The sequence below is a fragment of the Neovison vison genome, chromosome 9 (genome assembly GCF_020171115.1).
Source record: "Neovison vison isolate M4711 chromosome 9, ASM_NN_V1, whole genome shotgun sequence".
NCBI lineage: Eukaryota > Metazoa > Chordata > Mammalia > Carnivora > Mustelidae > Neogale > Neogale vison.
Window position 1 is genome coordinate 597,360 of NC_058099.1, and position 26,545 is coordinate 623,904.

Genomic DNA, 26,545 nt, shown 5'->3' on the forward strand with positions numbered 1-26,545 from the left:
TCCGGACGGACTCCGCAGCTCCTCCTGGAGTGGCAGCCCCACCCCTACCCTGGAAGCCTTAGTCAGGCCGCCTGGTGCACAAGCCCAGATTACAGCACACACCTTCGGGGGGCAGGGGACACCGCTTTATTAAAACCCTCCTTGCCACGGCACGGCTGATTTCTTCACTGGGGCTCCGCGCGGGGTGTTGGGTTCCTCACGCGTCCTGTCCGGCCGGGACCACAAAGCACTTGGGGAAAATGCCGACGCGGCCGCCACAGTGACCCTCCAGCCAGGCCTGGTCCACTGTGTGTGAGGGGGTCAGGGTCCCTCAGAGCGCGTCAGGCAGTGTGAGCTCGCGCCATCTCCTCGTGCCCCAGCGGCCCACTGACCTTCACACAGCACGTCCACGACGTCCCCCCGCTGCAGGGCCAGGTCCTCGGGCCCCCGGGCACAGTAGCTGTGCTGGGCCACCACCTGGTAGAGGGCAGCTCGGCCGCCCACTCCCTGTGGCTGGAGGAGGGGCGCAGGGTGGGCAGGGCTGCAGAAGGGCCCTGGGGTCCCCGGTGCCACCCCCCCGGCCGCCCACGCCCTCCGGAGGCTCACCTGGCACTGAAGCTGCAGGGCCCCAGCGCCGGCCGCCGCGTCCCGCCAGGCCCTCTGCAGCGCCTCCTCCCCGGGGAGGGGGACCCAGCGCCCCTTGTTGCTGGGGTCTTGGTAACTGCAAAGAGACTCCTCAGAGGGGCATCGAGTGGGCGGGGCATGCTCCTGGCGGGCGCTGACCTCCGACGCCTGCAGGGCTGCCCCTGGCCGGCCTGCTCACCTGAGCTGCGCACGCTGGGCCTGGCGACCGAGGGCTTGGCTCAGCAGGCCCCGCAGGCCGGCCAGGTCCACTCCTCTCGGGACCCTCAGGGCCAGGGTGAAGGCACACTGCACAGTGACGGTCACCAAGGACGTAGGTTCCTCCATGGCCGCTCCCTGGGGCAGAGCAGCAAGGCAGTGGTCGCTCATGAAGCCCCAGCTCTGCATGCCCAAGGACCGGCTGGGGTGGCCTTTGAGCCACGAGGGTGGGAGGGGCTGGGGTCCCCAGGGCCTAGTCTCTGGGCCCCAAATCCCTGAAAAGTGGGGGTGACATGAAGGCCTGCGCCTCTTACCCCAGCACCCAAGGGATCCTCTGAAGGGCGGGAGTCCGGCTCCCCGGCCGCTGGCAGCCCTGTGAAGGGTGACAGAGCAGGGGCTCAGGTGGCCCACACCCCGTCTGGGAGACCCAAGGTAGCCAACTGCCTCCCCCGGGGGCGAAGAGGCTGCTCCCAGCTCCCCAGACGCCCACCCAGGACTCCCACCACCATGGTCTCTGCCTACCACATGCGGCTCAGGGGGTCCTTACCTGGAGGAACCTGTCTGCCGACCTGCTCCACACAGGGCCTCTGCAGGAAAAGCCACAGGCTGGGAGCGGGGGCCAGGGGTGGGGGCCCCTGAGGTCCGGGCAGCTTTCCCCGGCCTGGGGCTTGCTGCAGCAGACCCAGTGGTGAGGTGTGTGGCCGGGGAATCAGCTGGTCAGCAGGGAGCCGTAAGTACAAGCTGGATGGGAGTGCGTTCCGGGCAGGAACCAGGTCCCCACAGCCCCCCCAACACCGGGCCTGGGCTCACTCACCCACCCACTCACTCACCGGTACCCCCTGTCCAGAGCCGACCTCTGTCTCTGCCTCAGGAGGCATCCTGGGACCGCAGGGGCTGGCCGTTCTGCAGGGGCTGTCTCTGGCCCTGGGGGGCAGGGGGAACCCTCATTTTCAGGACTGGCCCAGCTTGTGCTTGTTCCCTCCCAACACAGCCTGAGAGGAACCCCAAGTGTGGAGATGAGGGGCCGTGGCCCTGGGTGGGGGCCTGCTCGATGTCCCCACACCCTGTGTGACTTTGAGCTGGGATGGCCCCACCTGGGAGGGTCTGGTCTGGCAATGCCGACCCACAACCCGGCAGCACCCGCCTTGAGCCCCTCGGTTCTGAGCCTCGGTGCTGTGTGGGGCTGTGGCGACCTGACCTCTCAACTCCCCTCTGGTGCCCACCGAGGCCTGAGTGACGGTTCTGTGGGAAGGGGGCACAGGGCTCTTCATCCTGCAGCAGGACAGGCTCCAGACAGACTAAACCTAGGGCCTCTGGACAGAGGGGGTGCGGGCAGGGCTGAGAGAGGCTCTTCCCTGGCCTCAGGGGCCACGATGCAGGCCCTACTCCTGCCCCAACCAGAGAAACACGCACGCGGAGAGGAGACCCAGTCCTTCCTACCGTGGGGCGGCTCCAGGCCTGCCTTCGCCATCCGCACCCCGAACCTGTGGGCACAGAACGCGCGCTCTCTCAGGAGGCAGGTCCCCAGGGGCAGCGCCAGGGCAGGGAGCCCCGGCACTGCCTTCCCCGGATGAGACTCTCACACTCAACAGGCCTGTCAGTCCCAACTTCAGATCAGAGGGATGTTGGGGAGCCCCTGAGCGCTCACGGGATCTCCCTCCCTTCACAGGACAAAGGTCTGAAATGCCCAGGCCTGCAGATGACAGGTGACAAGTCCGGGCTGGCTGGGAGGTGGCCCGCCCACCTGGGGCTGCCGAGGCTGGCTGTCCTCATGTTCGTCGTCGGGGATGGCAGAGGAGACCACCTGGAGAGGGACAGCAGAGGGACAGCTGGGCTAGGGGCCCTGCGATGCCTGCTCCCAGCCCCTGCTGCCCACACCACACTCCTGAGGGTCCCATCTGCCGGGGACTAGGGGGGCTGCCCACGCCTGACCGAGGGCTGTCAGACCACCACAGTGGGTGCTGGAAGGCAGAAAAAATGCATCTCATCAAGGAAAATCCCTATGCTGACAATTTTAAAATTTTTTTTGAAGATTTTATTTGTGTATTTCTCGGAGAGAAAGAGAAAGCGTGCGCATAAGCACAAGCAAGGGCAGAGGCAGAGGCAGAAGCAGGCTCCCCTGCGGGACTCCATTCAGGACCCTGGGATCCTGACCCAAGCAGAAGGCAGCTGCCTAACCGACTGAGCCACCCAGGCGCCTTTTAACTTCTTTTTAATACAACTTTTTTTAAATGTCTTTACTTCTTAGAAGTTTGTACTGTGACAAACAGACTCTAAACTCACAGATGCGCGCAGCCCAGGTGAATTTTCCTTTGTGAGCCCTGGAGTCACTTCCTTGAACCCCAGCCCTGCTCCCCAGTGTTCTGTGATTTGGGTGGGGCTGCCTGGCCCTGGCCAGCCGACCTCAGCCCTCACTGGGATCTCACTCTCCGGAGCACAAATGCAGGGAGACAAAGAGACAGAAAAGCACAGGGAGAAACGGAGGCCAGAAGAGTGTGGCTGAGGTGGAGGGAGTGAGGCAGCACTGCCGAAAAGCCATGAGCTCCCTCGCCTGCAGCCTCTACTGGGGGCTCTGCCTCCGGGTTCCGAGAGGCCAGGATCTGTGAGCTCTACTTGGAGACAGGGCTCAGGAAGCTCAGGCATTCTGCCGTTTGGGGGGTGGCCCCGGGCCCACTCTCCTCCCGCCCACGGAAGCCATTGTAACGACACAGACCACACCGCGTGTGCCCCCGTGAGCTCGGTGCCTGCTGGCTGCTGCTGGCCCCAAGCCCCCGCCGCAGGAGGTGAGAGGCCACCCCCTTACCTTGGCCTTGCCCAGGAAATCCACTGGTTCCAGATGCTCCAGGTGCCGTCTGTGGGGCCGAAAGACCTCACCCCTGGGGACCTGCCGAGGCTGCAGGAGGACCTGCTTCTGGAGGGGTTCCGGCCAATGCAGACCTGAGCATCTGACCAGGGCTGTGGCCTCAGGGACCCTCCACCCACTTCTCAGGGGACCTGGGAAGTCCTTCCCCAGCCCCCACACCCGGGCACACGGGGAACCTCCCTCTGGAAATTCCTTCATCGCGGGGACTGGGTCTTGGGAGCCTGTGCAGATGGGATCCCGGGACTGTGGGCTTGGCGCCCAACAGCGCTCACAGGTGGGGCGGCCTGCTCTCCCCTGCCCCCCTCACCTGCAGCTGGCCCAGGGCGGTGTGCAGGTCATCGCCGGCCCCCTCCGGCCCCTTCGAGAGGGCTTCCTCTAGGCTGCGGGTGGCCTCAGCCCAGAGTCCCAGCCGGCACTGTGCGGCCCCCACGTTGAAGAGCACCTGGGAGGGAGGTGGGAGATGACAGCCTCACTTAGCTCCCCTCCACCGGCCGCACCCCTGGTCCCACCCCTGCATCAGCCCTTCAGGCCTCAACCTCCCCCTCGGTCCTCCACCCATCGCCTGCCTCTGATCCGGATTCCAAACCAGGCCACGCCCCCAGTCCCACACCAGGTCCCACTGCTGGCCCCGCCCCCAGCCCCACGACCTGGCCCCGCCCCCAACCCCTCCTGAACCTCCTTCCAGTCCCGCCACGCCCCCTCCTGGCCCCGCCCCCAACCCTTCTAGAACCTCCTTCCAGTCCCGCCCCTGCCCCTCCCCTCCAGGCCCCGCCCCTGGCCACGCCCCCAGTCCACTCTCGGGACCCGTTGCGCCTCAAGCATTGCCCCCACCTCGGGACCTCGGGGAGCCCCGGCTGAAGCGGAGGCTGCCCGGCTCGGCGGCGGCTGGCGGCCGTCACGCGGGCGCGGGCTCTGCGGGCAGCCTCACTGTCCAGGCCCCCGCTGGAGCGGCTCGTCGCTCCGGCGCTTCTCGGCTCCCTACGTCGGGGGCAGAGGTGCGCGCTCTGCGACCGTCCTCCCCGCCCGCCTCACCCCCTTTCCGCATCCGGCCTGACCCCTTTTGCGGCCCCTTCCACGCGTGCGGCCCTGCTCAGTGCCCTGCTCTGGGTGCTGTCCCAGGAGCCTTTTCTCCGTCCTGTCCCCTCCCTCACGCCCACGCCCGCGAGAAAGGACGGGCTGGCTTAAGGCCGTCGCGGGCGGGACGCGCTGGGGGCAGAAGCGAAGGTGCCCGGTGCCCCCGGAAGCCGCCCCGGCCCGCTGACCCCTCCACTGCTGCGCGGACAGCGGGTGCTCGGCCGGTTGGGCCTCTGTCAAGAGAAAGCAAGCCGCTCTTCCCGCGGCGTCTGTCCCCATGGCCTGCCAGGGGACACCACACTCCCAGAGCCAGGGGCCACCCTCTGGAGATGCTGTCACACGGCTGGGTCGGGGTCACCGCCCGGCCAGCTCCCCAGGCCCCCCTGCCCTGTTCTATGCCTTGGGCCGATCCGGGGACCTGATGGGCGGCAGACCCCACCCGCCGGGACTTCCCCACGAGTTGTTGGTTGCAGTACACAAGGTTTGGAGAAGGCTCCAAGGCAACATGTTTCTGGGAGTGCTGGGGGTGTCCTCTTGATCCCCCTCCCTTGGCGTCAGCCACACGGAGAGCCCAGGGTGGGGGCCCACAGGCAAGCCGGGAGTCCTTCTGACCCCACCGGCCTCTCTCTGCTGACTTGGACCCTCCCCAGACCTTCTCCTGATGGCCTCCCACCTCTTCTGCCCCTAAGCTTCCTTGGGGTGAAAGTGTGGTCAGTAGGGGTAGTGGGGCGTCTCAGGCCAGAGGGAGCATATCAGTCAATATGGCCCCGCCTGTGACAGTAACAAGACAATGGGACCCAGAGGGCGAGGCCTAAAGGGGCACCTGGGCCTTCCGCCCCCAGACAGCACCCCCAGGGCGCCCAGCTGTTTCCTTGCCTTGGAGGCCAGCTCCCTGCACCAGTGTGGGGCGAGCTCACCTCCCAGGCCTTCAGCTTGAACCGCAGGCCCAGCTGTGTGTAGTCGATGACGGTGTTACCCCTGAGCTGAGCCAAGGCCAGCTGGAAGTCAGTCAGGGCCTCCTGGAACCTGCAGGCAGTGGGGGGTGGGCGGGGGGCTCAGCAGCTGTAGGGAAAGGGCCAAGCCCTGCCCCAGCCTGTCCCCCCACCCCCCCACCCCCAGCTCCATGGACCCCTGCTAGGGGGCAGTGGTGGCCACCCAGATCCTAGCACACAGTAGGCCCTCAAGTCCCAACCAACCAGTCAAGGGACCCATCAAGAATGTGACTGCGGGAGGCGGAGAGGGCACCAGGCCTGAGGTGTGCGGGGACACCAGCTCGGCCTTCTGGAAACGGACTCCCCGCCTAGAGCCCCCATTCACATCCCAGACCCTCTTCCAGCCCTGGCTGTGTGGAGAGCCCTGAGCCCTTCCCTCCTGCTTCTCAGGACTCCCGTTCCCTGCGGGCCTCCCTCTGCAGAGACCTGCCGGACGCTCCTCAGCCCCCGCTGGACTCCCCATCTCCCGTAAGCAGGGACCCCCAGAGTAGGCCTGCTGGGCCTGGAGCCATCTGTGGGGCTTGTCCTGGGGGCTAGGTGGGGGAGGGGCAAGATGAGCTTGTCCCACAGAATGTTTCCTTCTCTGGGAAGGACCACAGGGCAAAGAGCCCAGGCAAGCACTGAGGATCCCAACCACCTCTGTGTGCGGGGACACACCCTTCCTGCAGCCCTGCTCTGGGTTTCCCCATTTGCAGAATGGGTCACACCATCCCTCCTACAGCAAAAAAAAAAAAAAAAAAAAAAAAATTGGTGAGGAACAGAGGAGGGGATGCCTATGAAAGCACTCAGAACCTCAGCATAGAGACAAGCCTCCTCAGTGGCCCTGCCCCTGTCCTGCTCCAGCATGAGCACAGCCCCTCTCCAAGCTTCCCCGGGGCTGCAGAGGAGGGGGTTGGCAAGAAGAGGTGACCCGTGGGGAGAGAGGGGAAGGAGGAGCCTAAGAATGGACTTTGCAGAGAAAAAGGCCGTCAGAGAAGAAACAAGGCACCCCTGTGCTCACCTCTCCAGCTGGAAGTTGGCCACTCCTCGCTGGAAAAAGCCAACAGCCATGTAGGCATCCTTGGTCACTGCTTGGTCAAGTGCCTGGGGATAGAAATGCCCATAGATTGCCAAGGTCTGCAATTCTATCACTCCTGTGCCACAGACAGAGTCCAGGCAGATAACCAGTGGCCGGGGGCCAGGGAATTCCATGGGCCCCCAGACAGCCAGCTGCGGATAGAAGTTTCCTGCCGTTGTCCTGGGGCCCCCAGAGTTTGTGCCTGGGCACCGGCATCATCATTCAGTCTGCCTTGGGCCACGACCAGAATGAGCCTGATTCCCCGAAGTGCAAAGAGCACAGTGAGCTGTTGTCCCAAAGCAACCTGTCTGCCTCGAGGACGAGGGGAAATGGCAGCACGTTAATAAGTTACCTCTGGGGCACAGATTACGTTAAGATTTTTGCCTTTTTAAAATCCTATTTCTGGTCGTTCATACAGAATGACACACTTCTTATCTATTAGAATCAGAAAGATGGGTGCCTGGGGGGTGGAGCTGGTTAAGCATCTGCTTTCAGGTCAGGTCATGATCCTGGGGTCCTGGGATCGAGCCCCGTCAGGCTCAGTGGGGAGTGGGCTTCTCCCTCTTCCTCTGTCTCTTCCCCCCGCTCATGTTCTCTATCAAATAAATAAATAAATAAATAAATAAATAAAATATATATATTTTAAGATTTTATTTATTTATTTGACAGAGAGAGAGAGATCACAAGTAGGCACAGAGGCAGGCAGAGAGAGGGGAAGGGCAGCAGGCTCCCCGCCGAGCAGAGAGCCCGATGTGGGGCTCGATCCCAGGACCCTGGGATCACGACCTGGGCTGAAGGCAGAGGCTTTAACCCACTGAGCCACCCAGGTGCCCCAATAAATAAAATCTTTTAAAAAGTATTAGAAGAAGAACACAAAAGTCTTAGTATGTATGTGAAGTACAGCTTTTCCCTTAACTTCATTCCAACGCAGTCGGTCGACCGTCAGTTAAACATGGGTAACAGGAGGGGCACCACAGTCTTACACATCTGGGCAAACGGGTGGGTTCCTACAGAGCTGGGATTGACCTATGGTTGAAAGTACACGCGGAGGCACGGATATGGAGGGCCACTCAGTGCCAGAGAGACCCATTTGTTTGCTACCCTACCACACAGAGCAGCCAAGTCAAGGTCACATAGGGTTCCTACCAACAGACTGTGGCTCTGGCTACACCCCTGCTCACCCTGCCCTGCTGCTCAGAGAGTTTTATTAATCGTAGCCATTCCACCTACTTTTAGAAATCTCCATATTTCCGGCTAATGTGCCCATGCTATTACTTAATTTTATTGATTTTGGACAGTCTTCCCTCTTCTCTTACGGTCAAGGATTTAATACCATATTCTTCTGCTCACCACCTCTGTCCCCTCTCTAGTTAAATCACAGTTTATAGGGGCACCTGGGTGGCTCAGTGGGTTAAAGCCTCTGCCTTCGGCTCAGGTCATGATTGCAGGGTCCTGGGATCGAGCCCCGCATGGGGCTCTCTACTTCACAGGGAGCCTGCTTCCTCCTCTCTCTGCCTGCTTGTGATCTCTGTCTGTCAAATAAATAAATAAAATCTTTTTTAAAAAAATCACAGTTTATGAATAAGTGATAAATGGATTGACCTTATATTTACTATTGGCTGAGCTACCTGGTGTCTGGTGACCGTACTCCCTTTCTTGGATAACACTTTCAAACTTAAATTGTTGGGGTGCCTGGGTGGCTCAGTGGGTTAAAGCCTCTGCCTTCAACTCAGGTCGTGATCCCAGGGTCCTGGGATCGAGTCCCGAGTCAGGCTCTCTGCTCCGTGGGGAGCCTGCTTCACCCCCCTCTCTCTGCCTGCCTCTCTACCTACTTGTGGTCTCTGTCTGTCAAATAAATAAATAAAATCTTTAAAAAAATAAAACTTAAATTGTTACTGAGAATTGTAGATTCACATGCAGATGCAAGAAAGGACAGAGGAGCTCCCTTGTACCCTTTACCCAGTATCCCCCACCCCCACTCCTGTGGTCAAGTTTTGCAAGATGCTGATATTGATGCTCTCCTACAACATCTAATTCTCTTTGCATTTGTGTCATTTTCTAGGTAGCTGCCTGATCGTCTCAAACACTGTGGGATCCCGGTTCCTTCTGTTGGAGGCATTTGGGGACCGGGGAGATAAGCCGGGGCTACTGCATTTTTGAATGCACCTGGGGAATGTATATCACTTTAAAGAACACGAAGTGAGGGACGCCTGGGTGGCGCAGTTGGTTGGACGACTGCCTTCGGCTCAGGGCGTGATCCTGGAGTCCCGGGATCGAGTCCCACATCAGGCTCCCAGCTCCATGGGGAGTCTGCTTCGCTCTCTGACCTTCTCCTCGCTCATGCTCTCTCTCACTGTCTCTCTCTCTCAAATAAATAAATAAAATCTTTAAAAAAAAAAAAAAAAGAACACGAAGTGAAAAAAAAAAGAACACGAAGTGTTTGAAGGGAAGACAGTGGTTCTGTGCTGCCCTCTCAGCAGAGGAGCTGTGTGTTCACGCCCACGTGCACTCTCGAACTCCTGGTTCTATTTTGGGGAAGAGACTGGAAAAAAGGTGAGTACTTAGATCTGGGGTCTGGGTACCAGCCAGAGAGACCTCATCTCCTTCCCATTGCCACAGGTGTCTGATGAAGTCCGCGTTCTAAACTCTACACCCTGGGAGGCAGCAAGCCCCTCGCCAGCAGGATCCAGCCTCCGGCCGATCTCTAGGTATCAGCACGGTGAGCGCCTGAGCCAGCAGCAGCCCAGTCCTTCCCCATGACCACAGAGTCTGGCACAGGGTCACCATCTGGAGGAGACGGCGAGGGAGGCCGCCCCCCCATCGTGCCCCGAGTTCAGGGTGGGGTCCCCCGACTGCACAGCTCCTACCTGCCTTCGGTGTCCACTGAGGCAGAACACGGCGGCGGGGGGGGGGCATCCCCAGATGTCAGGAAGAAGGGACCCGGGGCCCACCCCTGCGGCTGGGTCTCTGGCACCGTAAGGTTCCCCAGAGCCACGCCCCAAGGGGTGGGGTCTCTGCGACCAACCCTGGGGGCCGGGCTGTCGGGCCCCTGGCTCACCCGCAGTGCGGCCTCCGGGTCCCCGGCCAGCAGGTGCACGCAGCCCACGTTGAAGCACATCCTGGCGGGCGGCTCCGGGTCACCCGAGAAGAGGCGGAGGGCGCAGCCCCAGTCCCCGCGCGCCACAGCCTGCACGCCCCGGTGCCAGTCGCGCACCAGGTCTCCCCGAGAGGGCATGGCGCCGCGGACACCCGCCGGACCGTGTCTGCTTCCGGGCCGGAGCGCGGCCGGCGAGGCCGACGGCGGTACGGGTCCCCTGAGGGGTCCGGCGGGACCACCGGGGGCCGAGGGCCCGGAGACCCGCGTGGGGATGTGGGCCCCCCGCCCCTCGGAGGCCGGCAAGGGGTCCGGACCGAGGGGGCGCTCGGTTGGAGCGCGTGGCCTCCGCGAGCCGCAGGTACGCCACGCCTCCTGCCGCCCCACGGCGCCCCCTGGCGGCGGAGCGATCCCGCCCCCGAGTCGACTCCGCCCCGCCCACAGGCCACGCCCCACGGGGGGCCGCCCCCGCGACGTCCGGACCCGCCCCTTCCCCCGCTTCCGCTGCGCCCCACGGGACTTCCGCCGGGAGCTCCGGGAGTTGGCCTTGCCCGGTCCCGCAGCGCCTCGGGCCGTGCGGGTCTCGGGGCGTCGGGGAAGGCCGGCCGGGCCCGCCGTTGCCGCTGCTGCCGAGGCCGGGCCAGGGTTCCGGGCGGACCCCGCGGGCTCAGGTGAGCGACTGCCGGGGCTCGGGCCGCGGGGGGCTGGCGCGGGGCCCCCCGGGACGCCGGCGGGCAGGGCAGGGCGAGGCCGGCAGGACTGTGGGCGCCCGGTCCGGGCTGTGCCCTGCAGCCGCGGTGGCCCCGAGGACCTCCTGCCCCAAGAGCGTGGAAGCTCCGAGAGCCGCGTGCCCGAGCCCTCCCTGGAGGTCCGAGTGACCGGGGCCTCCGCCTTCCCCGCTGACACCGCGTGTGCGTGTCCTGCCGGTGCTGGCCAGGCCCCGGCCCCGCTGACACCCCGTGTGCGTCCTGCCTGTGCTGGTCACGGCTCTCGGCAGAACAGACCCGGCAGGTGCACTAGCAGGTGCACTAGCAGGTGCGCAGAGATGGACAGCCTGGGAGCGGGTCCCCAGGCCAGACCCCGGGCCGAGCCCTGCTGTCCTGGAGTCGGGCATACAGCCCCTCCTGTAGGAACTTCAGGCCCTCAACGCCCCAGTGCGCCCTCACGTCCAGTCCCGGTGCCATGGTAGGAAGGGTTCCCGGCTTCCGACGAGTTTGCCGTTGCCGGTGTTGATGTCAAAAAAGACTTGCCGCGCCGGGGGGGGGGGGGGGGGGGGGGGGCGGGGGGCGCTCAGTCAGTCAACTCCAGCTCTTGATTTCCCCGCAGGTGGTGATCTCAGGGTCCTGGGGTCGAGCCCACCTGGCTCCGGGCTGAGCAGGAGTCTGCCTCCCCTCCCTCCGCCCCTCCATTCCTCCAGTCCCCCCACCATGCTCTTGCCGTGTCTCTCTTTCTCTCAATTCAATAAATAATACTTATTTTTTGTGCTTTTGTGTTTTTTGACCAACTACGTGGGTCCCTGCCCTTGCTAGGGTGACACGTGAAACGAGCCGTCACAGCCCCAGAAACGCTCCCGGCGACAGGCTCTGCCCTTTTATTTACGCACGAGAACGTGCAGGGGCGGCTTGTGTCCTTGGCGGTGTCCGGAGCTCCGCTGTAGTCGCCACCTGGCTGGCCTTCTTTGTTGGCCACCTTCTTCTCCAGTGGGCCTGTGGGTCCTGGGACCTGGGAGCCACTCCGCTGGCTTCTGGCCGTGTCTCCGCCCTGTGTCACCGGGACCAGCTCTCTGACCCTGCAGGCTTCCTTAGCTAAGGAACAGGGGTGCTGAGTGCCGGCCTGGCGCACCTGTCAGGGCTCACGCCTGTGGCACGCCCGAGACGGCAGCTTCCTCAGTAAACGTCTGGGAGCCTCTGCTCTGAGGACCTGCTTCCCCACCAGTGGGGCCTCGGTTTCCTGACCTGCTGGCCTGGAGGTGTCTGGGTACCCAGGGCGAGATCCTGTCCTTCCCAAATCCCCCCATGTGGGCATCCCTCCCACTCCCCACTCCCCATCCTCCGCACCTTCCTGACAACATTTGCTCGGGGCCAGTCCTGCAGCCCTGCTCGCCCCTTCTCAGCCCACTGGCCCACCCAGGTCCCGCTTGGGGCTCCTCGGTGTTGACAGCTGCAACCCCCACTCCCCGCCCACCCCGGCAGCTCACACCTTCGACCTGATACCCCCTCACCGCCCACAGCCACAGTCCCATTCCCTTCATCGGGGCTGCAGGAGCCCGGCCGAAGTGCCGGGTCTCTTTCCGTCCTCAACACGTGCCTCAACACGGGCCACCGACTCCCTCCTCCTGTGGTGGCCTTCCTCCTGCTGTGTCCTCAGCCCCAGTCTGCCCTGGTGTGCCTCCCAGTCCCGGACCTGGCTGCCTGCTTCCAGAGAAAATGGCAGCAGCTGGAAGGGAGCCCCCTCGGGGTCGACACCCACAGATCTGTCTCCTCCCCCACCCCATCATTATTTCTGCTCGCTAGGGTCAGCCTATCAACATACTGTGATTCTGTCCATCTTACACCCCTTCCCGAGCTCTCCCTCCATTTCTTTACCCCCGTGGGCCGCAGGACTGCCTCCAAGGGTTCTCAGTGTGTTAGCACTTTTTAGGAACTGAGATGTAATTCGGGTATCAGGAAATCCAGTCCTCAGGGGCGCAGGTCACTGTTTTTCCGTGTGCGCAGTGTTGTGCAGCCAAACCCGATGATTCTAGAGTGCTTCCTCACAGTCGCTGGACGCGGGCGCCGCCGCCCAGGCCCTGGCAGCTGCTGGTCCTGTCTTGACGGGCTTGTGGCTTCGGGGCGTTGGTGTGAACGGCCCCGCACAGCACACTGATCTGCGTCTGGCTTCTCGCTCAGCGTCCCTTTCTTTTGAGGTTCATTCGTGTTGTAACCTGTCTCAGAATTTTGTTCCTTTTTAAGACCAGTAACATACCATTGCAGGGATGGCCCTGCTCCGTGTACCTGTTCACCCACCGATGGGCAGCGGCCACTTTTTGGCTACCACGAGAAATGCTTCTGTGAACTTCTGTGTACGAGTCCCGTGCGGACGTGTCTCGGTTCTCCTGGGTACACACCTGCGAGGGGGGCCGCTGGCTCCTGCCATCCCTCCGCTGAACCTTGTTCCAGGGGGCGGCCCGGGCCCCATTTCCGCCGTGCTGGGGCCCCTGAGCGGCTCCAGGCGGCCTTCCTGCTGCTGCCCTACCCAAAGGCTTGCCAGGGTCACCAGCAGCCTCCCCTGGGCTGGGGCCCTGGGCCTGGCCCGTCCTCCCCACTCAGCGCTGACCTCCAGGATGTGACCTCCTCTGTGTCCCCTCTGCCCCCAGCTGGCGCTCGTTCCTCCCCTAGGGCTCTGTCCCCACCTCCCTGTGCACTCCCTGCCTGGTGCTCCCGGAGTCGGGGTGACCGCTGCGGCGTCTGCCGCATCTGCCCTTAGACTGGCTTTATTTCCCTAACAGGAGGGTGGAGGCAGCCCAGCCCCGCCCCCTCCGTCACCGGATGCTCTGGGCCGTGGCACCTCTGTCACCCCCGACGTCCCGCAGAGGCCCCGTCCCGTGTGGAGGACACTCTGCGGACGACGAGTACAAGGCCCGCGGGCCTCGGGAGTGCCAGGGTGAGAGAAGGTCACGTACTCTGACTCCGTTCATGTAACTTTCTTAAATGACAAGTGATATAAATGGAGAACAGAGGCGCGGCCGCCTGGGGCCACTGACCGATGAACGCCGTGAACCGGCGATGCTGCGGGGTCCCAAGGGCAGGCGCTCTGGGTCGCGACGGGATCCACGTCAGGCCCTGCTGGTGACGTTGACTGCCGTGACACCTGAGGGACTGCGTAGAACGCGTGTGGGTCAGCTCTTCTCTCTCCCAAGTGCGTGTATCTGTCTCCAGTTATCTCAGAGTAAGTGTCGAAAACCATTTTTTAAAAAAATTTTATTTAGTTATTTGACAGACAGAGACCACAAGCAGGCAGGTGGGGGGGGGGGGAGCAGCTCCCCGCTGCGCAGAGAGCCCGATGCGGGGCTCGATCCCAGGACCCTGGGATCGTGACCTGAACGAAAGCAGATGCTGAACCTGCTGAACCTGCTGAACTGAGCCACCAGGCGCCTTGTTTAAAACCATTGTTAAGGAAGGTTTCAATGATAGGTTTTTCTATTTAACGGACATCCTGAAGGTTGAAATGATTAATGAGCCTGAGATTCTTCCAGCTCTGAAATTCAACTGCTTAAATGTTGTGCAGAAAACTTCCTTCTGTCTGAGCTAAAATCTGTTCGCAGGCAGGCGTTGAGACGTCTGGAGTGGCGCAGCCCACAGCCAACCTGAAGCCGGCCTTCACAGACGGACGGCCCGCTGTCCTGAGGGAGGGTGACCGCGTCAGCGCTCTGGGGAGGCCCGCCAGGACCGTGAGGGTCCCACAGTTGCTCCGTCAGTGGAAGAGTCCAGGAAAGGCCATTTCTAAGGTAAGACTGTGACTCAGCTAGCAGTCAGCATAGTGCTGGAACTTACTTTTAAAGGGCTGTAATAGTTGTGGTTCATTCTGGAGCACAGATGTCAAAGACATGGCAGGAATTGGGTTTAGCCCAACGCAAAGAAGTGTGTGGGGTTTTTTTTCCTTTCTTTTTAAACAACAGGCACGTTCAAAGAAAAAAATAAAATGAAAATGAGATTTTTCTCTCGGGAAGTAGAAATAACCTTGGTGTGATGGAAATGCTTGGTGTTGGAGACCAGCTTCTGGAGGCCTGGCCCCGACTGGGGCTGCGTCTGGTTCAGGGCCATGCAGGGTTCCGTGGGGAGGCGCCTGTCGTGAGCCACAGCTCTGGAGCCCACTGCCACAGCCGCTGTATAGGCTGCTGACCGTTGACCCGGGTGCTCATACCTCTGCCGCCCCAGGGAAGCTTCGAGAGGAAAACCAGAAGGACACAGAAGGCAGCTGTGCAAACAGGAAGCGGCCCACGATTCATCCCCTTTCAGGTTCAGAGCTAGGACTGTAACCCTGGGAAAATTTTAGCGTACCTCTCCAGACCTCTGTGATGGTCAAGGGCTTCCTCCTCCGTGGGCACTGGGCCAGCAGCGCCCGCCCCTCTGCTCTCCCGGACCCAAGCCAGCACCGGTCACCTGGCCTTGCAGCTTCGAATGGAGGAACGTGTTGCTGCTGGTCCCTGAGCTCATTTCTACACGCGGCCCTTCCAAAGTGGGCGTCTGTCTGGGCCAGGACCGGCAGGTCAGATACAACACGATCCCTCAGCTGTCCAGGGCCCTGCAGCTTGGCCACTCCGAGTGCCCGGGCCTGCCTCCGCACATGTGCTGCAGACCGCAGGGGAAGGCGGGAAGCCGGCCGGGCTGAGAACCTCAGAGCAGAGCCACAGCCACACATGACGTCCGATGAAGCCCGTGAAACGGCGAAAAAGGGAGGAGTGCGTGTTTCTGAAGTGAAACACGCGGGCTGAGTCCTGAGTGCCAAGGAGAACCCGGGCAGAAACGGTGGGTCATTTCCGAGGGAGGCAGAAGCAGGCTAGCACAGCAGCTCTGGAGTCAGAAGGAAGCAGAGCATCTCTGAGGGACGCACAAATCCCAGGAAGCCCGAATGCAGCCAGAGAGGGAGGAAATCACGCCCAAAGAAGTAAAAAACAAACGGAAGACACCAAAAGGCAGAAGAGGGAGTTGATAAAGAGAAAAGCTTAATTAATTAAGTAATTAAATCAGAAAGTACAGAATTAGTAAGACTGAAAAGTAGTCCTTTTTTTTTATTATTATTTAAGATTTCATTTATTCGACAGAGCAAGCGTGAGCACAAGCAGGGGGAGGGGCAGAGGGAGCAGCAGGCTTCCCCCTGAGCAGGGCTCCATCCCAGAACCCTGGGATCATGACCTGAGCCGGAGGCAGGTGCTTAACCCGCTGAGCCCCCAGGTTTCCCTGAAAACTAGCTCTTAAAAAGACCAGTGAGGGGCGCCTAGGGGGCTCAGTCTGTGAAGCGTCCCCTTCGGCTCAGGTCATGATCCTGGAGTCCCCGGATCGAGTCCCGCGTCAGAAGTTTGCTTCTCGCTCTGACCCTGCCCCCCTCACGCTTGCTCGCTCTCCTCATTCTCTCAAATAAATAAACAAGATCTTTAAAAAAAGACCAATGAGACACAGTTCTGAGGAGACTAAGGAAAAACAGGACCAGGGGAACGACACTCAGTGTTAAAGGAGGGGACCTGTATTTGCCCCATCCACGGTCCTGTATTTGCCCCATGGTCACGGCGGAAAAACCTCCTCTAGAAGCGGGACGACTGCCCGGCAGGAAAGAGGAAATCGGAGCTGGGCGCCGAGCATCAGAGACCCACAGGCTGTCGGGCTCCAGCCATGCGGGCCGTAGGCGGCCCCCAGCCCCCGCTGAGGCTGGAGACAGCAGGCCTGCCTCATGCTGGGTGCGACCCCAGAGGCCCGGAGCAGGACCCCGCGGTCAGGCCGCTTCCGCTTCCTGCGCCTGACCCCACGCGGGACGGTCAAGGGTTGTTCTGCTCTAAGCCAGTGCGTTTGGGGCCATGGGCGGTCAGCGAGGCCGGATCGCGAGGGCAGAGCCGGGCCCACGGGCCGCCCGGGGCCGACCACGCGACGGCGGGAGCGCCTGGTGTCCTCCCCACCGTCTGGCTCTCAGAGCAGGCGGCCCCATCTCCTTCCCGAAGCGAAGGTTTCCTTGGAGTGTCAAAATCTTTAAAGAGGTTGTAACGTTTATCTGAGAGCGCGCAGGCGCACAAGTGGGAGGGACAGAGGGCGAGAGACTCTCGCGGGCTCCGGGGCAGCGCGGAGCCCGCTGCGGGGCTGCGTCCACCACCCGGAGACCAGGACCTGAGCCGACTCCAAGGGCCCACGCTGATCTGACCGCGCCAACCACGCACCCCAAGTCTAAGTTTTAAAGTTTCATTTGTGATTTTCTTTCTTCATGATTAGGAAGTGCAGTGTGTTCATCGTATAATATGGAGCAAATACAAAAACAAGAGACAGAAAATGGAAGGGGCGGCCTGCCCCCCAACCCCGCCGGTGCCTGCGTGGCTCCGTGTCTGTCTTGTACTGACTGGGCCGGGGTGTCCTTCGGCCCACACTGTAGTGCCGTGGCTTTCTGTCAAATACAACTGTGTGCCGCATTGTGAGGTTTTTTTCCCCAACGACGCTCAATGTTTTTGTAAAGTGTTTTTAAGTAGCCATTCATCATTCATGTGATTTTACCCCATTATTGGACAATGGGAGGCCCGCTCTGGAGCGGGCAGGGAGCTGGAAAGCCCGACTGAATGGTGGGGCCGGTGACTTCTGGCTCGTGCCCTCTCCTGCTGACCTCTGCACCCAGTGGGACGGGTCCCAGGGAGGTGCTCCAGCGAGGCCCCCAGATGGGGCTGAAGCCGACCTGAGCAACTGGAGTGACCGTGATGGTGGGCACGCCGCGGCAGGGTGCAGCCCAGAGGCAGTGGGGCACCTCCCACAGCTGCTCTGGTGGGACCCCCAGCCCCCACGTGCCATCTCTGGAAAAGCACTTTCTTGTGTTTTAGATTGGTGATCCTGATTTTTAAGGAAAGGAGCAACTCTTAGGTCAGTTAAGTTAAAAGTCCCTCCCGGGGCGCCTGGGGGGCTCAGTGGGTTAAAGCCTCTGCCTTTGGCTCAGGTCATGGTCTCGGGGTCCTGCGATCGAGCCCCACATCGGGCTCTCTGCTCAGCGGGGAGCCTGCTTCCCCCTCTGTCTCTGCCTATTTGTGATCTCTGTCTGTCAAATAAATAAATAAAATCTTAAAAAAAAAAATCCCCTGCCACTCGGCTGGGTGAAATGGAAAGGGACAGACGCCAAGGAGCCTGTGTTGGCAAGGCCGTGCGCGGTCAGCCCTCCATGCGCTGTGGCGGGAAGCAGTGTGGCCGACAGCGTGGTGTCTTCTCGGCTCAGCCCAGCCCTTTCCCCCGGGAACAGGCGGCTCGGGCCCACGGGAACATCGGTGTGCGACGGTCCACGGTGGCCACAGGCAGAACCCAGATGAGTGTGGTGCAGCCGTGGGAAGGAGTAGATGCCGGCAGGTGCCACAGCGTGGACGGACCCGAGAGCAGCCTGCTGGGGGAGGGGCGGGATGCAGACCTTGTCCCGGGCTCCGTGTGCGGAGCGTTCACAGTAGGCAGCTCCCGGAGGCAGAAAGCGGCCTTGTGGTTGCCAAAGAGGAGTGTGGGGAGCAACAGCTAACGGGTACGGAGTCTTTTTTTGGGGTGATGAAACGGACTAGAAATTGGCGGTGGTGATATTCTCTCATACCTAAATATGCTAAAAACGCTGCGCTGTGCTGTGTGTATTAGATCAATAAAGCTTTTTAAAAAATCACTGAGGTGTGTGCCCAGACATTTAATTCAGTTTGCAAACCAACTGAAACAGCTTTCAAATTAGCATTCTTGTTGAACTAGGGACATGGGGGGCCCCTGTTTTCAGGGGTCCAGGCTGTGCCCCCACCCCTGTGTCTTGGGTGCAGCCCCAGTCCCCCTGCGTTTGGCCTTTGGGGGCAGCAGAGGGAGTCCCCGATGCTGTTGTGCAGGGTGGTGGCTGTGGGTCTGGGCGCAGCTCCTCCTCCGCTGGGCGTGTGGCTAGGCACCTGCCGGCTGACCAGTGCTCCGCTGAGGCCAGTGTGCCCGGCAGAAATATGTGACCCCACACGTGACTTTAAATTTTCTAGTATGAAGACTAAGGACGTAAAAGGAGAAGGTGAGGCGCTGTTGGCTGGCTCGGTTGGTAGAACACGTGTCTCTTCATCGCAGGGTCATGAGTTCAAGCCCCAGGTGGCCATGGAGCTTACTTATAGAGAAGCATAAAAAAGTTGAGGGGCGCCTGGGTGGCTCAGGGGGTTAAAGCCTCTGCCTTCAGCTCAGGTCATGGTCTCAGGGTCTTGGGATCGAGCCCTGAGTCGGGCTCTCTGCTCAGCGGGGAGCCTGCTTCCTCCTCTCTCTCTGCCTGCCTCTCTGCCTCCTTGTGATCTCTGTCAAATAAATAAAATCTTTTATATATATTATATATAGATATATATGTGTGTGTGTGTATATACACACATATATATCTCCTGACGCCAGTATTCTCTGAATACCTTCGTTTCCACCCACAATTGATACAAAAAATCAGTACTGAGACAGTTTATGCTCTTAGCCCAGGTACATTTTGCAGTTAGGGCAGGATGTGGCTGACCGTGGGACGGCACAGGGCCAGGAGGGGACAGGGCCTCCCTGTGGGGGCGACGGCATCTGGAGTCCGAGGCTCGTGCCCACCCCTGGCTGCCCACGTTCCTGCCCGCGTTCCTGCGGTGCCCGCCTTGTCCGTCACATGGGGTGGCCCAGGAGGGCTGAGTGTGGGTGTGGTGGCCCGGGCAGGAGTCACGCTCCCGGAAGGGCTCTGGCACAGCGAGGGGACAGCCCCGCATCACCCTCTCCAGGGCCTTGGCCACCTGTGATGAAGGGCACGGGGAGCACCTGTGGGAGTCACAGCCACCACCTCTGCATTTGCAGAAAGCAGCGTGGGACAGCGGTGTATGAAGCACGACCTGGCGTCCAAAGGAGAATGCTCTGATGACCTATTCAAAGGTCGCCTCCGTGAACCAGAATGTGGAGGAAACTCCGTCCTGTGCCGCGGCCCGCTCTGCTGGGACAGATGGGCAGCCGGGCGGAAGGCTGAGCCCCGGCCCCACCAGGCTGCTTGGACCCTCAGCCAGCAATGTAGCTTCTTTTGGGTCTAATTTCTGCCTTTTGCCTTCAATTTTCACGTTTCTGGGTTATTTGAGGGGCAGCTTTAGGTCAGGAGACATTTTGAAGCACCCGGGAGCCTGGTCCTCTGGGCTTCTGGCAGTGTCCCAGGCTTGGCCACTGTGTCCCATGCACAAAGCCTGTAGTGGGGAGACCCCGGGCCCTGTCTTTCCCTCCTGTGGAACAGAGGAGACAGCCAGATCACAGCCAGTGCCGGGCAGGTGTCGTGAGCCTTTGCTCTGTGGTTCTCAATGCCCTCCCTTAGCCCACAGTGTCCGCTTCATGGTGTGGCTGGACCGGGACCCCAGCCTGGGTGGTGCCAATGCCGGGGGTTCCGTCTGGGGAGTGAACCTGCTGAGGTGCCCTCTTGCCCCTGGCTGGGCCTGGTTGAGGGGCCGGGTTCCAGGAGGCCTTGGGTCTGGCTTGGTCAGTGTGCCGAGCAGTAGACCGTGGGGCACAGGGCTGGAACATCCAGGGGCCCCTGGAGCATCCCCAACCTACAGCAGATGCCGAGCTTGGCCTGGGTCAAGCTCAGAATTAAGACAGTCAGTTATTTTACCAGCGAAATGGGTTTGCTGGGAAATGGCACAGGAGTTGGAATTCAGGACAAGCTATGGCAAACCCACAGGTTAGTCTGGAGAACACAGAGGAGGTCCCTCAGAGGGAAGTGAGGGCTCAGGGCGCCTGCAGCTTCTCACTGAGTTTGCAGGGCAAGAACGGAGCTGTCCTTCCTCCTGCTGAGGGGGGACCTAGTGTGGACGGTCATCTCGTCCAGCCTGGGCAGCATGGCCAGATGCTTGGGCCGAGAGCCCCCCCTGCCGGCCGCCTGGCTCCATGGAAAATGAGGTTTTCTTTATCGGGTTTGAAGCCGCCGGGAGTCTGGCTGGGGGGCACCGCTCCGAGGTGGGCACCCAGTTAAACTCGTGGGGCCCAGCTGTCGGAGGAGGCAGTCTGTCCTGCCCCCTCCTGCAGGTGGGGGCCTGGGGCACCCCGCTGCGGGGCAGGGGCAGGGGGCGGGTGGGCTCTCTGAGGCCGGCATTTCGAGGTGTGGCTCGGTTCCCAGCAAGAAAAAGTCATGAGGCCTGAACAAGTTGTACCCGTTGACTGTTCATTTTAAATGGAAGTTCCAAGGCTTCCAGGAGGCCGTCCCGGTGGGCTCCGGAAGGCCATCCCTGGGAAGGCCTGGTCTTGGTGTAGCCTCCAAACCCTGAACTGCATTTTCAGCTCAAGACAATTTGGACTCCAAGCAGATTTTTTTCTCTTTAAAATGAGGTCAATTAAAACAGTCTGCCATGGGGTGAATTTGACTCTGGTCTTTGCCAGCTCAGAAGCACGTGGGCTTGTGGATTTTGGATTCCAGGCTCTGGAGGAGAACAAAGCTTGTGTAAGGAGAGCTGACCGCAGGACAGCGTTCCTTCTGCGGCGACCTGACTTGCAGGGCTCAGAGGGACCTTTGCCCTGCACTGATGCTGGTCGTTATTATAAGTCTGATCAGAGCGAGGCTCCCCTTTTAAAGAAGAGCCCACAGGCCCACACAAATGTGGGGATGGCCAATGAGATGGGGGTGGCCTGGGGGTCTGGCTCTGCTGGGGGGGCTCTGGAGGGGACCTGTCCACGGGTCCACTGCTTCCACTTGAGCCCCTTGAGCAGCTCCCCAGAGTGGCCTGCAGCTCGGGGTGGCGTAGGGAGCCTGCGGTGGGGCCCAGAGACGGAGACCGGGAAGAGCCACTCTTTGAGGTAGCCCTCCGTCAGCCCTGCAGTAGGTGGACGCTTGGCCCTTGTTTCTGGAGAGTCCCCCTTCGTGCTGTTTACTCTTCCCCACCCCACCCCCCGGCCTTCTGTCCAGGGATGCAGGCCCCAGCATGCGTGGGCCTTTCCCCACCCCAGCCAGGAACTCACTGCCCCTGGGGGGTGGACCCCGCCAGAGGGTCTGTTCGGGACCCCTTCTGCACCTGCTGTGACGTGTCCAGGGCTCCAGAAGTGCTGAACAAGGGTGCCAACACTGGGGCGTGCAGGCCGGACCCTGGTCTTGCTGAGGCTCGTAGGCAGCTCTGAGTCGGCCGCACGAGGAACTGGGTTCTGGGTGAGGCCCGTCTGTAGGGGTGAAGGAAGGACTAGAGAAAGAAACGGGTGAGGCTCCTGGTGGCTTTTCAGAGAGGGGCCCGTGTCACGGGGAGTGTGTCCAGCATCCCCTCCTGGGGATCCTCTGGTGGGCCCAAGAGTCATCCTGTGACCTGAAGCCAAAGGGGCCAGAGGTCTCCTTGGCATGGCCCACAGGGGGCCTAAAGCCCGGCACCTCAGAATGGGACGTATTTGGAGATGGGGTCTTTCCAGAGGTAGCTAAGGTAAAATGAGGTCAGTAGGTCGGTGTCCCTTGGGAGAAGAGGACAGTGGGCCCAGACACGGGAGAAGACAGCGTCCGCACACGGGGAGAGGCCTCAGGAGCCGCCGACCCTGCCAACACCTTGATATCGGACTTCCAGTCTCCAGAACTGGGAGAAAGTGAATTTCTGTTGTCGCAGCTTCTTCTCTGTGGCGCTTTGCTTCGGCTGCCCTGCTACTCTCCAGGGGCTCAGTCCGTGGGCTGGGTGGGGTCGAACGCGCACTGCGGGGACCACCCCATCCCACAGCCCGGTCTCTTCGGCCGGGCGCCCGCGCATCTGGGCTGTGGCGGGTGGAGGTGTGCAGAGCCCCGGGGCAGGTGGGAGTAGTTTCCAAGGAGAGAACAGTGCAGGCCAACAGCTCCGATGGACTACGGTGCAGAGCTCCTGCGGCCTCTGCCGTGGCGGTGTGCAGGGCGCGTGTCCCGTGGGACGTGTGCTCGTCACAAGGGCGCTGGGACCGTGGGCGCTGGGTGCGGCCGCTTCCCCCGCTGCGCCTGAGGCCCATGAAAAGGGCAGCAAAGACATTTTAAAAAGATGGCTTTGCCTTTCTCATAAAGCAGAAGCACTTACAGGCAAAGAGAAGGGAAGAAGCGTGAGGCCTGGTGGAGACGGACGGCCACTGCCGAGGGTCGCCCTCTAGCCGCCTGGGGACCTGGGGTGCGGGGCAGAGGGGGGCCCCCAGCCTGGCCACAGCGCCCAGGGCAGCTCCAGATTGCAGGCAGGGTCTCAGAAGGTTTTCAGGGGGACCCTGGCCCTCTGGGAACCTGGGCTATGGCCACCCAGTGCCTCCCTGCAGGTGAGGACGGGGGCGCCTCTTCCTGACAGATGGGCCGAGGCGTGACCTTCGGGGCCCAGGCCCCAGGTACCTACAGTGAGCCCCCCGTCCCCAGGGCTCCCCCTGCCCAGCACCCAGGCAGCTGCTCTGTGTCCCTCTCGGTCTCCAGACACTTGAGCAAAGTTTCTAAGAGGAGAGACACACCAGGTGAGCAGGAAGGGGGGCGGAGTGTGCAGGAAAACAGACCGAGTCGTGAGGTCCTCTGGGGCAAAAGGAGAAACGACTCCCGATTAATACAGTTTCGGTAGCAGAAGTGAGGAAGTCGGTGATTGTTCTGCAAAATCAAGTGCAGGAAATCTCTGCTGAAGGCAGAGAAGGGGAAAGATCAGAAAGCGAGAGGTTCTTCCAGGAAGGGCAGTATCTAAGAATACTTACACCACGGGGTGCCGGGGGCGCTCTCGGAAGTGGCTGCCTTCGGCTCAGGTCAGGATCCTGGAGGCCCGGGATCGAGCCCGCCGTCGGGCGCCCTGGTCGGGGGAGAGGGGATGTCTACTTCCCCTCGCTCTCTGCTGGTCTCTGTTGCTTTCTCAAATAAATAAGTAAAATCCTAAAAAAACCACCACACACAAAACAGTCCTTACAGCCCAGGGTGGAGAACAGGAAGGCCAGGACATTATCAAGGAAAAATAGAAGACACGTCCCAGCTCCGAGGAACGTAAGAGCCCCTGGCAGAGCCCACGCCGCCCCGCCCTGAGACGCCGTGCTGTTAAGGGGAGGCCCTGCGTGAGGAAGAGACAAGCATCCTGTGTGATGTTGGGAGTCAGGTGGCTTCAGACCTCTGGGCAGCGACATGAAGGCCTAGAAGACAACGGGGACCATCAACATCCCATATCCAGGGGCCGGCCTGCAGCCGAGGGCTGCGGCCCAGTGCGGACACCTCCCGACAACCGGACACTTGGTAAATGTTCTTCCCGGGAAGATTCGGGAGAGCGTGCTCCTCTGGAAACAGGAGGAAAACAGAATGGTGAGGACTTGGAAGTCAAGAAACGCAGGACACACCGAGAAAGAAGAGAGAAAGGCAGTCCCATGCCACAGGGCTGGAGAGCTTCTGTCCAGAGACGGTGGAAGTGGCTTGAGACAGGGTGTGGCTAAAACGAGTGCTAGGCTCCCCGGCTTGTTCAGACCCGCAGAGAGAGGGACCGCGGTGCCGTCCGAGTCCCCTCAACCACCGCAGCGCAGAGCAGCCTGCAGCGACGGAGGCGTGTAACTTGCCCTCTCTTCTCCTCCCTCCCCCACCCGCTAGAGAGGACCCTCTCCGGTGATCTGTCCTCAGATTCACACTCATCTGCCGTCTCCAAACCAGTGACCTCTTCATTTCAGTTATTAAACTTTCTTTAAAAAAGATTTTATTTATTTATTTTTCTGACAGAGGGGGACACAGTGAGAGAAGGACCACAAGCAGGGCAAGTGGGAGAGGGAGAAGCAGACTCTCCGCCTGGGACCGCGACCTAAGCCAAAGGCAGACGCTTAACAACTGAGCCCCCCAGGCGCCCCTTCGCACACACTTGTAATAGTTGTGTTTATCTTGGATAAATCCCACAGCTGAGCCATTTGGAGTTGGTTTCTATTATCCGGGTGTTCGGTTTTTTCTGCCTTGATTACGGGTCATAGTTTCCTATATCTTGGTAGATCTTGTGATTTGTTTATTACGTGTTGCATATTGTGAGTGAAGCATGTGGCAGCCCTGGATTCCGGGTTCTGTTATGTCCCTGTGAAGAATGTTGGTTTTTGTTCCTGCAGGCAGTTAATTTCTAGCTGATCACCTCGAGCAAGTCAGCATGGCTTGACATTTCGTTAGGGCGGATCTTTGTCTCGGTGGGACTCAACCTACCACGTGCCCCAGTGTTGATTTTCTTGGGGCTTGGTTTGGGGCAGGGCAAGTCAGAGTGGGGCTCAGTCTAGGCATTGTCCTAAGGCACAGCCTTTCTGGAGTCTTGGCTGGTGCTGGCTGGGCCGGAGTCTAACACACCCGGCATGCTGGAGTGCTCGCGTCTCTGTTACCCTCTCAGCCCTGAGGCCGCCGTTTCTGGGGGCCCTGGGCTCCTGCTTCACTCGTGCACACTCGCGGCAGCTGCAGTCACCCCTCTTAGGGGGCCCTGTCCCACAGAGGCTCGGCTGCTTCTGTCACCTGGAGGGAGGCTGTGCTCTCTGGACCCCGGGTCAATGGTCTGGGCCGGGAGCTTGCCCTTAGGTGGGAGCTGGTCACCCCGGCGTGTTGGGCACTGTCCTGCTGTCAGTAGGTGTGTCGTGCCCAGAGGTTCCCAGTGAGGGGGCGGCCCAGCCCGAGCGCCCTGCGCGGCTGGAGCAGAAGTCCGGAGCGGACGGAGCAGGAAAGGAGAAACCGCCACGGCACACACGGCTCCGCGCTGGGAGGTATTTACACGTGTCTGCTCGTGTCTTCTCTAAATAGTGAGCCAGAGGAGGGCTCTCACAGAAGGGCTGTAGGTGGGCGGCCCTGGGGTGCGCGAGTGAACTCTCCCCTTCGTTGGTCAGTCACACGCCAGACTGGAAGCTAAACCGTCAGCACACGGTTTAGAAATACAACTGTGGCGCCCGCGGGGCTCAGTGGGCCAGGCGTCTGCCTTCGGCTCAGTCATGATCCTGGGGGCCTGGGATCGAGCCCCACGTCCGGCTCCCTGCCCAGCGGGGAGCCTGCTTCTCCCTCTACCTCTGCCGCTCCCCCTGCTTGTGTTTCCTCTCGCTGTCTCTCCCTTTCAGTCAAATAAATATATAAACTCTTTAAAAAGAAAAAGAAACATGAAGGCGCTGTCTGAAGGGACACCTAAGGGGGCTCCTGGAGTTTCGGGGGACGAAGCGGAGCGGCTGTGCTGAGCCTGTGCTCAGGGGTTGCACGGGGGCTGCCCGACTCACGACGGTGCCCAGGGAACAAAGTCTTCCCGAGGCCTCGCATAGCCCATTAAAGGAGGAAAACCAGCCTCTCCATCAGTGTCGAGAAGCAGGAACAGTGTCGAGGAGCGTGAACACTCGCCGGGCCCTGGCGTAACCGCCTGACCTGACCGGAGGGGGCGCTCGTGCGGACCGTCACGGCAAGCCCGCCTCTGCCGGCAGCTCTGAGCGTCCCCGGCCGGCGGGGGACCGAGGCTGCCTGGGCCCCCGTGCCAGGACAGCGTGGGGACGAGAGTGTGAGTATCGCTCTCCGCCAGGTCCCCCTCCTCCAGCTGCCTGTCGCCTCCCTGGCCCCACCTTGAGGATGGACCTGCCAGACGCAGCTGGAGACCCCACCGGCGACCCTGTTGTGACCGAGGGCCGTTCTGCCGGTGAGTCCGTGTCCCTGATGGGCACCACTGGGCAGGGCCCGGTAGCGGGGACGTGTGAGGAGTGCAGGCATGTGTGCTGGCTGTGTGGGCAGCGTGTGTACGTGGGGCTGTCTGTGCATGGGCGCCCCAGGCGGACGGTGTCCCCGTGCTCCAGCCTCATGTGGGGCGTGGACGCAAGCACTCAGGTGACACAGCCTTCCTGGCCTGAGGGCTGCAGTAGGCACTGCTCTGTGCCCTGTGAAGGGGGCCACCGGCTCCCAAGGTGCACGCTGTGTGGTCTTGTTGTCCCCAGGTGGGCTGTCTGCTGGCCCCTGGCTCACTAGCTGCCGGAGGACTGTGTGACTGGACCAGCGCCACAGGGGAGGACAGAGCCCCCCATGGCAGTGTGGGG

At 61.0% G+C, this 26,545-nt stretch overlaps 2 protein-coding genes and 1 long non-coding RNA gene across 6 annotated transcripts in view; 2 read left to right on the top strand and 1 right to left on the bottom strand.

The window, feature by feature from the left end:
• Positions 1-103: 103 nt before the first annotated feature.
• Positions 104-10,205, bottom strand: NOXA1 (NADPH oxidase activator 1). Of its 4 annotated transcripts, none has more exons than XM_044264427.1 (14): positions 9,864-10,205; positions 6,749-6,831; positions 5,674-5,782; positions 3,990-4,124; positions 3,623-3,712; positions 2,564-2,623; positions 2,260-2,303; positions 1,650-1,743; positions 1,367-1,532; positions 1,134-1,192; positions 803-957; positions 586-700; positions 372-492; positions 104-285 (listed from the first exon to the last, which is right to left on the bottom strand). In XM_044264427.1, the coding sequence occupies exons 1-14, from the start codon at positions 10,038-10,040 to the stop codon at positions 197-199; spliced, it is 1,497 nt and encodes a 498-aa protein (XP_044120362.1). In that variant the 5' UTR covers positions 10,041-10,205; the 3' UTR covers positions 104-196. The 4 variants fall into 4 exon arrangements, with proteins under 4 accessions (XP_044120362.1, XP_044120364.1, XP_044120363.1 ...); XM_044264429.1 differs by having other exon boundaries at positions 1,367-1,406; positions 3,623-3,730; XM_044264428.1 differs by having other exon boundaries at positions 1,367-1,490; positions 3,623-3,730.
• Positions 10,206-13,471: 3,266 nt separating this feature from the next.
• Positions 13,472-15,642, top strand: LOC122916805. Its single transcript, XR_006386309.1, has 2 exons — positions 13,472-13,826; positions 14,203-15,642. It is a non-coding gene; the product is annotated as an uncharacterized LOC122916805 (long non-coding RNA).
• A 2,138-nt stretch (positions 15,643-17,780) lies between these two features.
• EXD3 (exonuclease 3'-5' domain containing 3) overlaps positions 17,781-26,545 on the top strand; it is a 63,236-nt gene continuing 54,471 nt past the window's right edge. Inside the window, 3 exon segments of the mRNA XM_044264355.1 lie at positions 17,781-18,053; positions 22,867-23,023; positions 26,056-26,154. Of these exon segments, the coding sequence (XP_044120290.1) occupies positions 17,781-18,053; positions 22,867-23,023; positions 26,056-26,154 (529 nt within the window).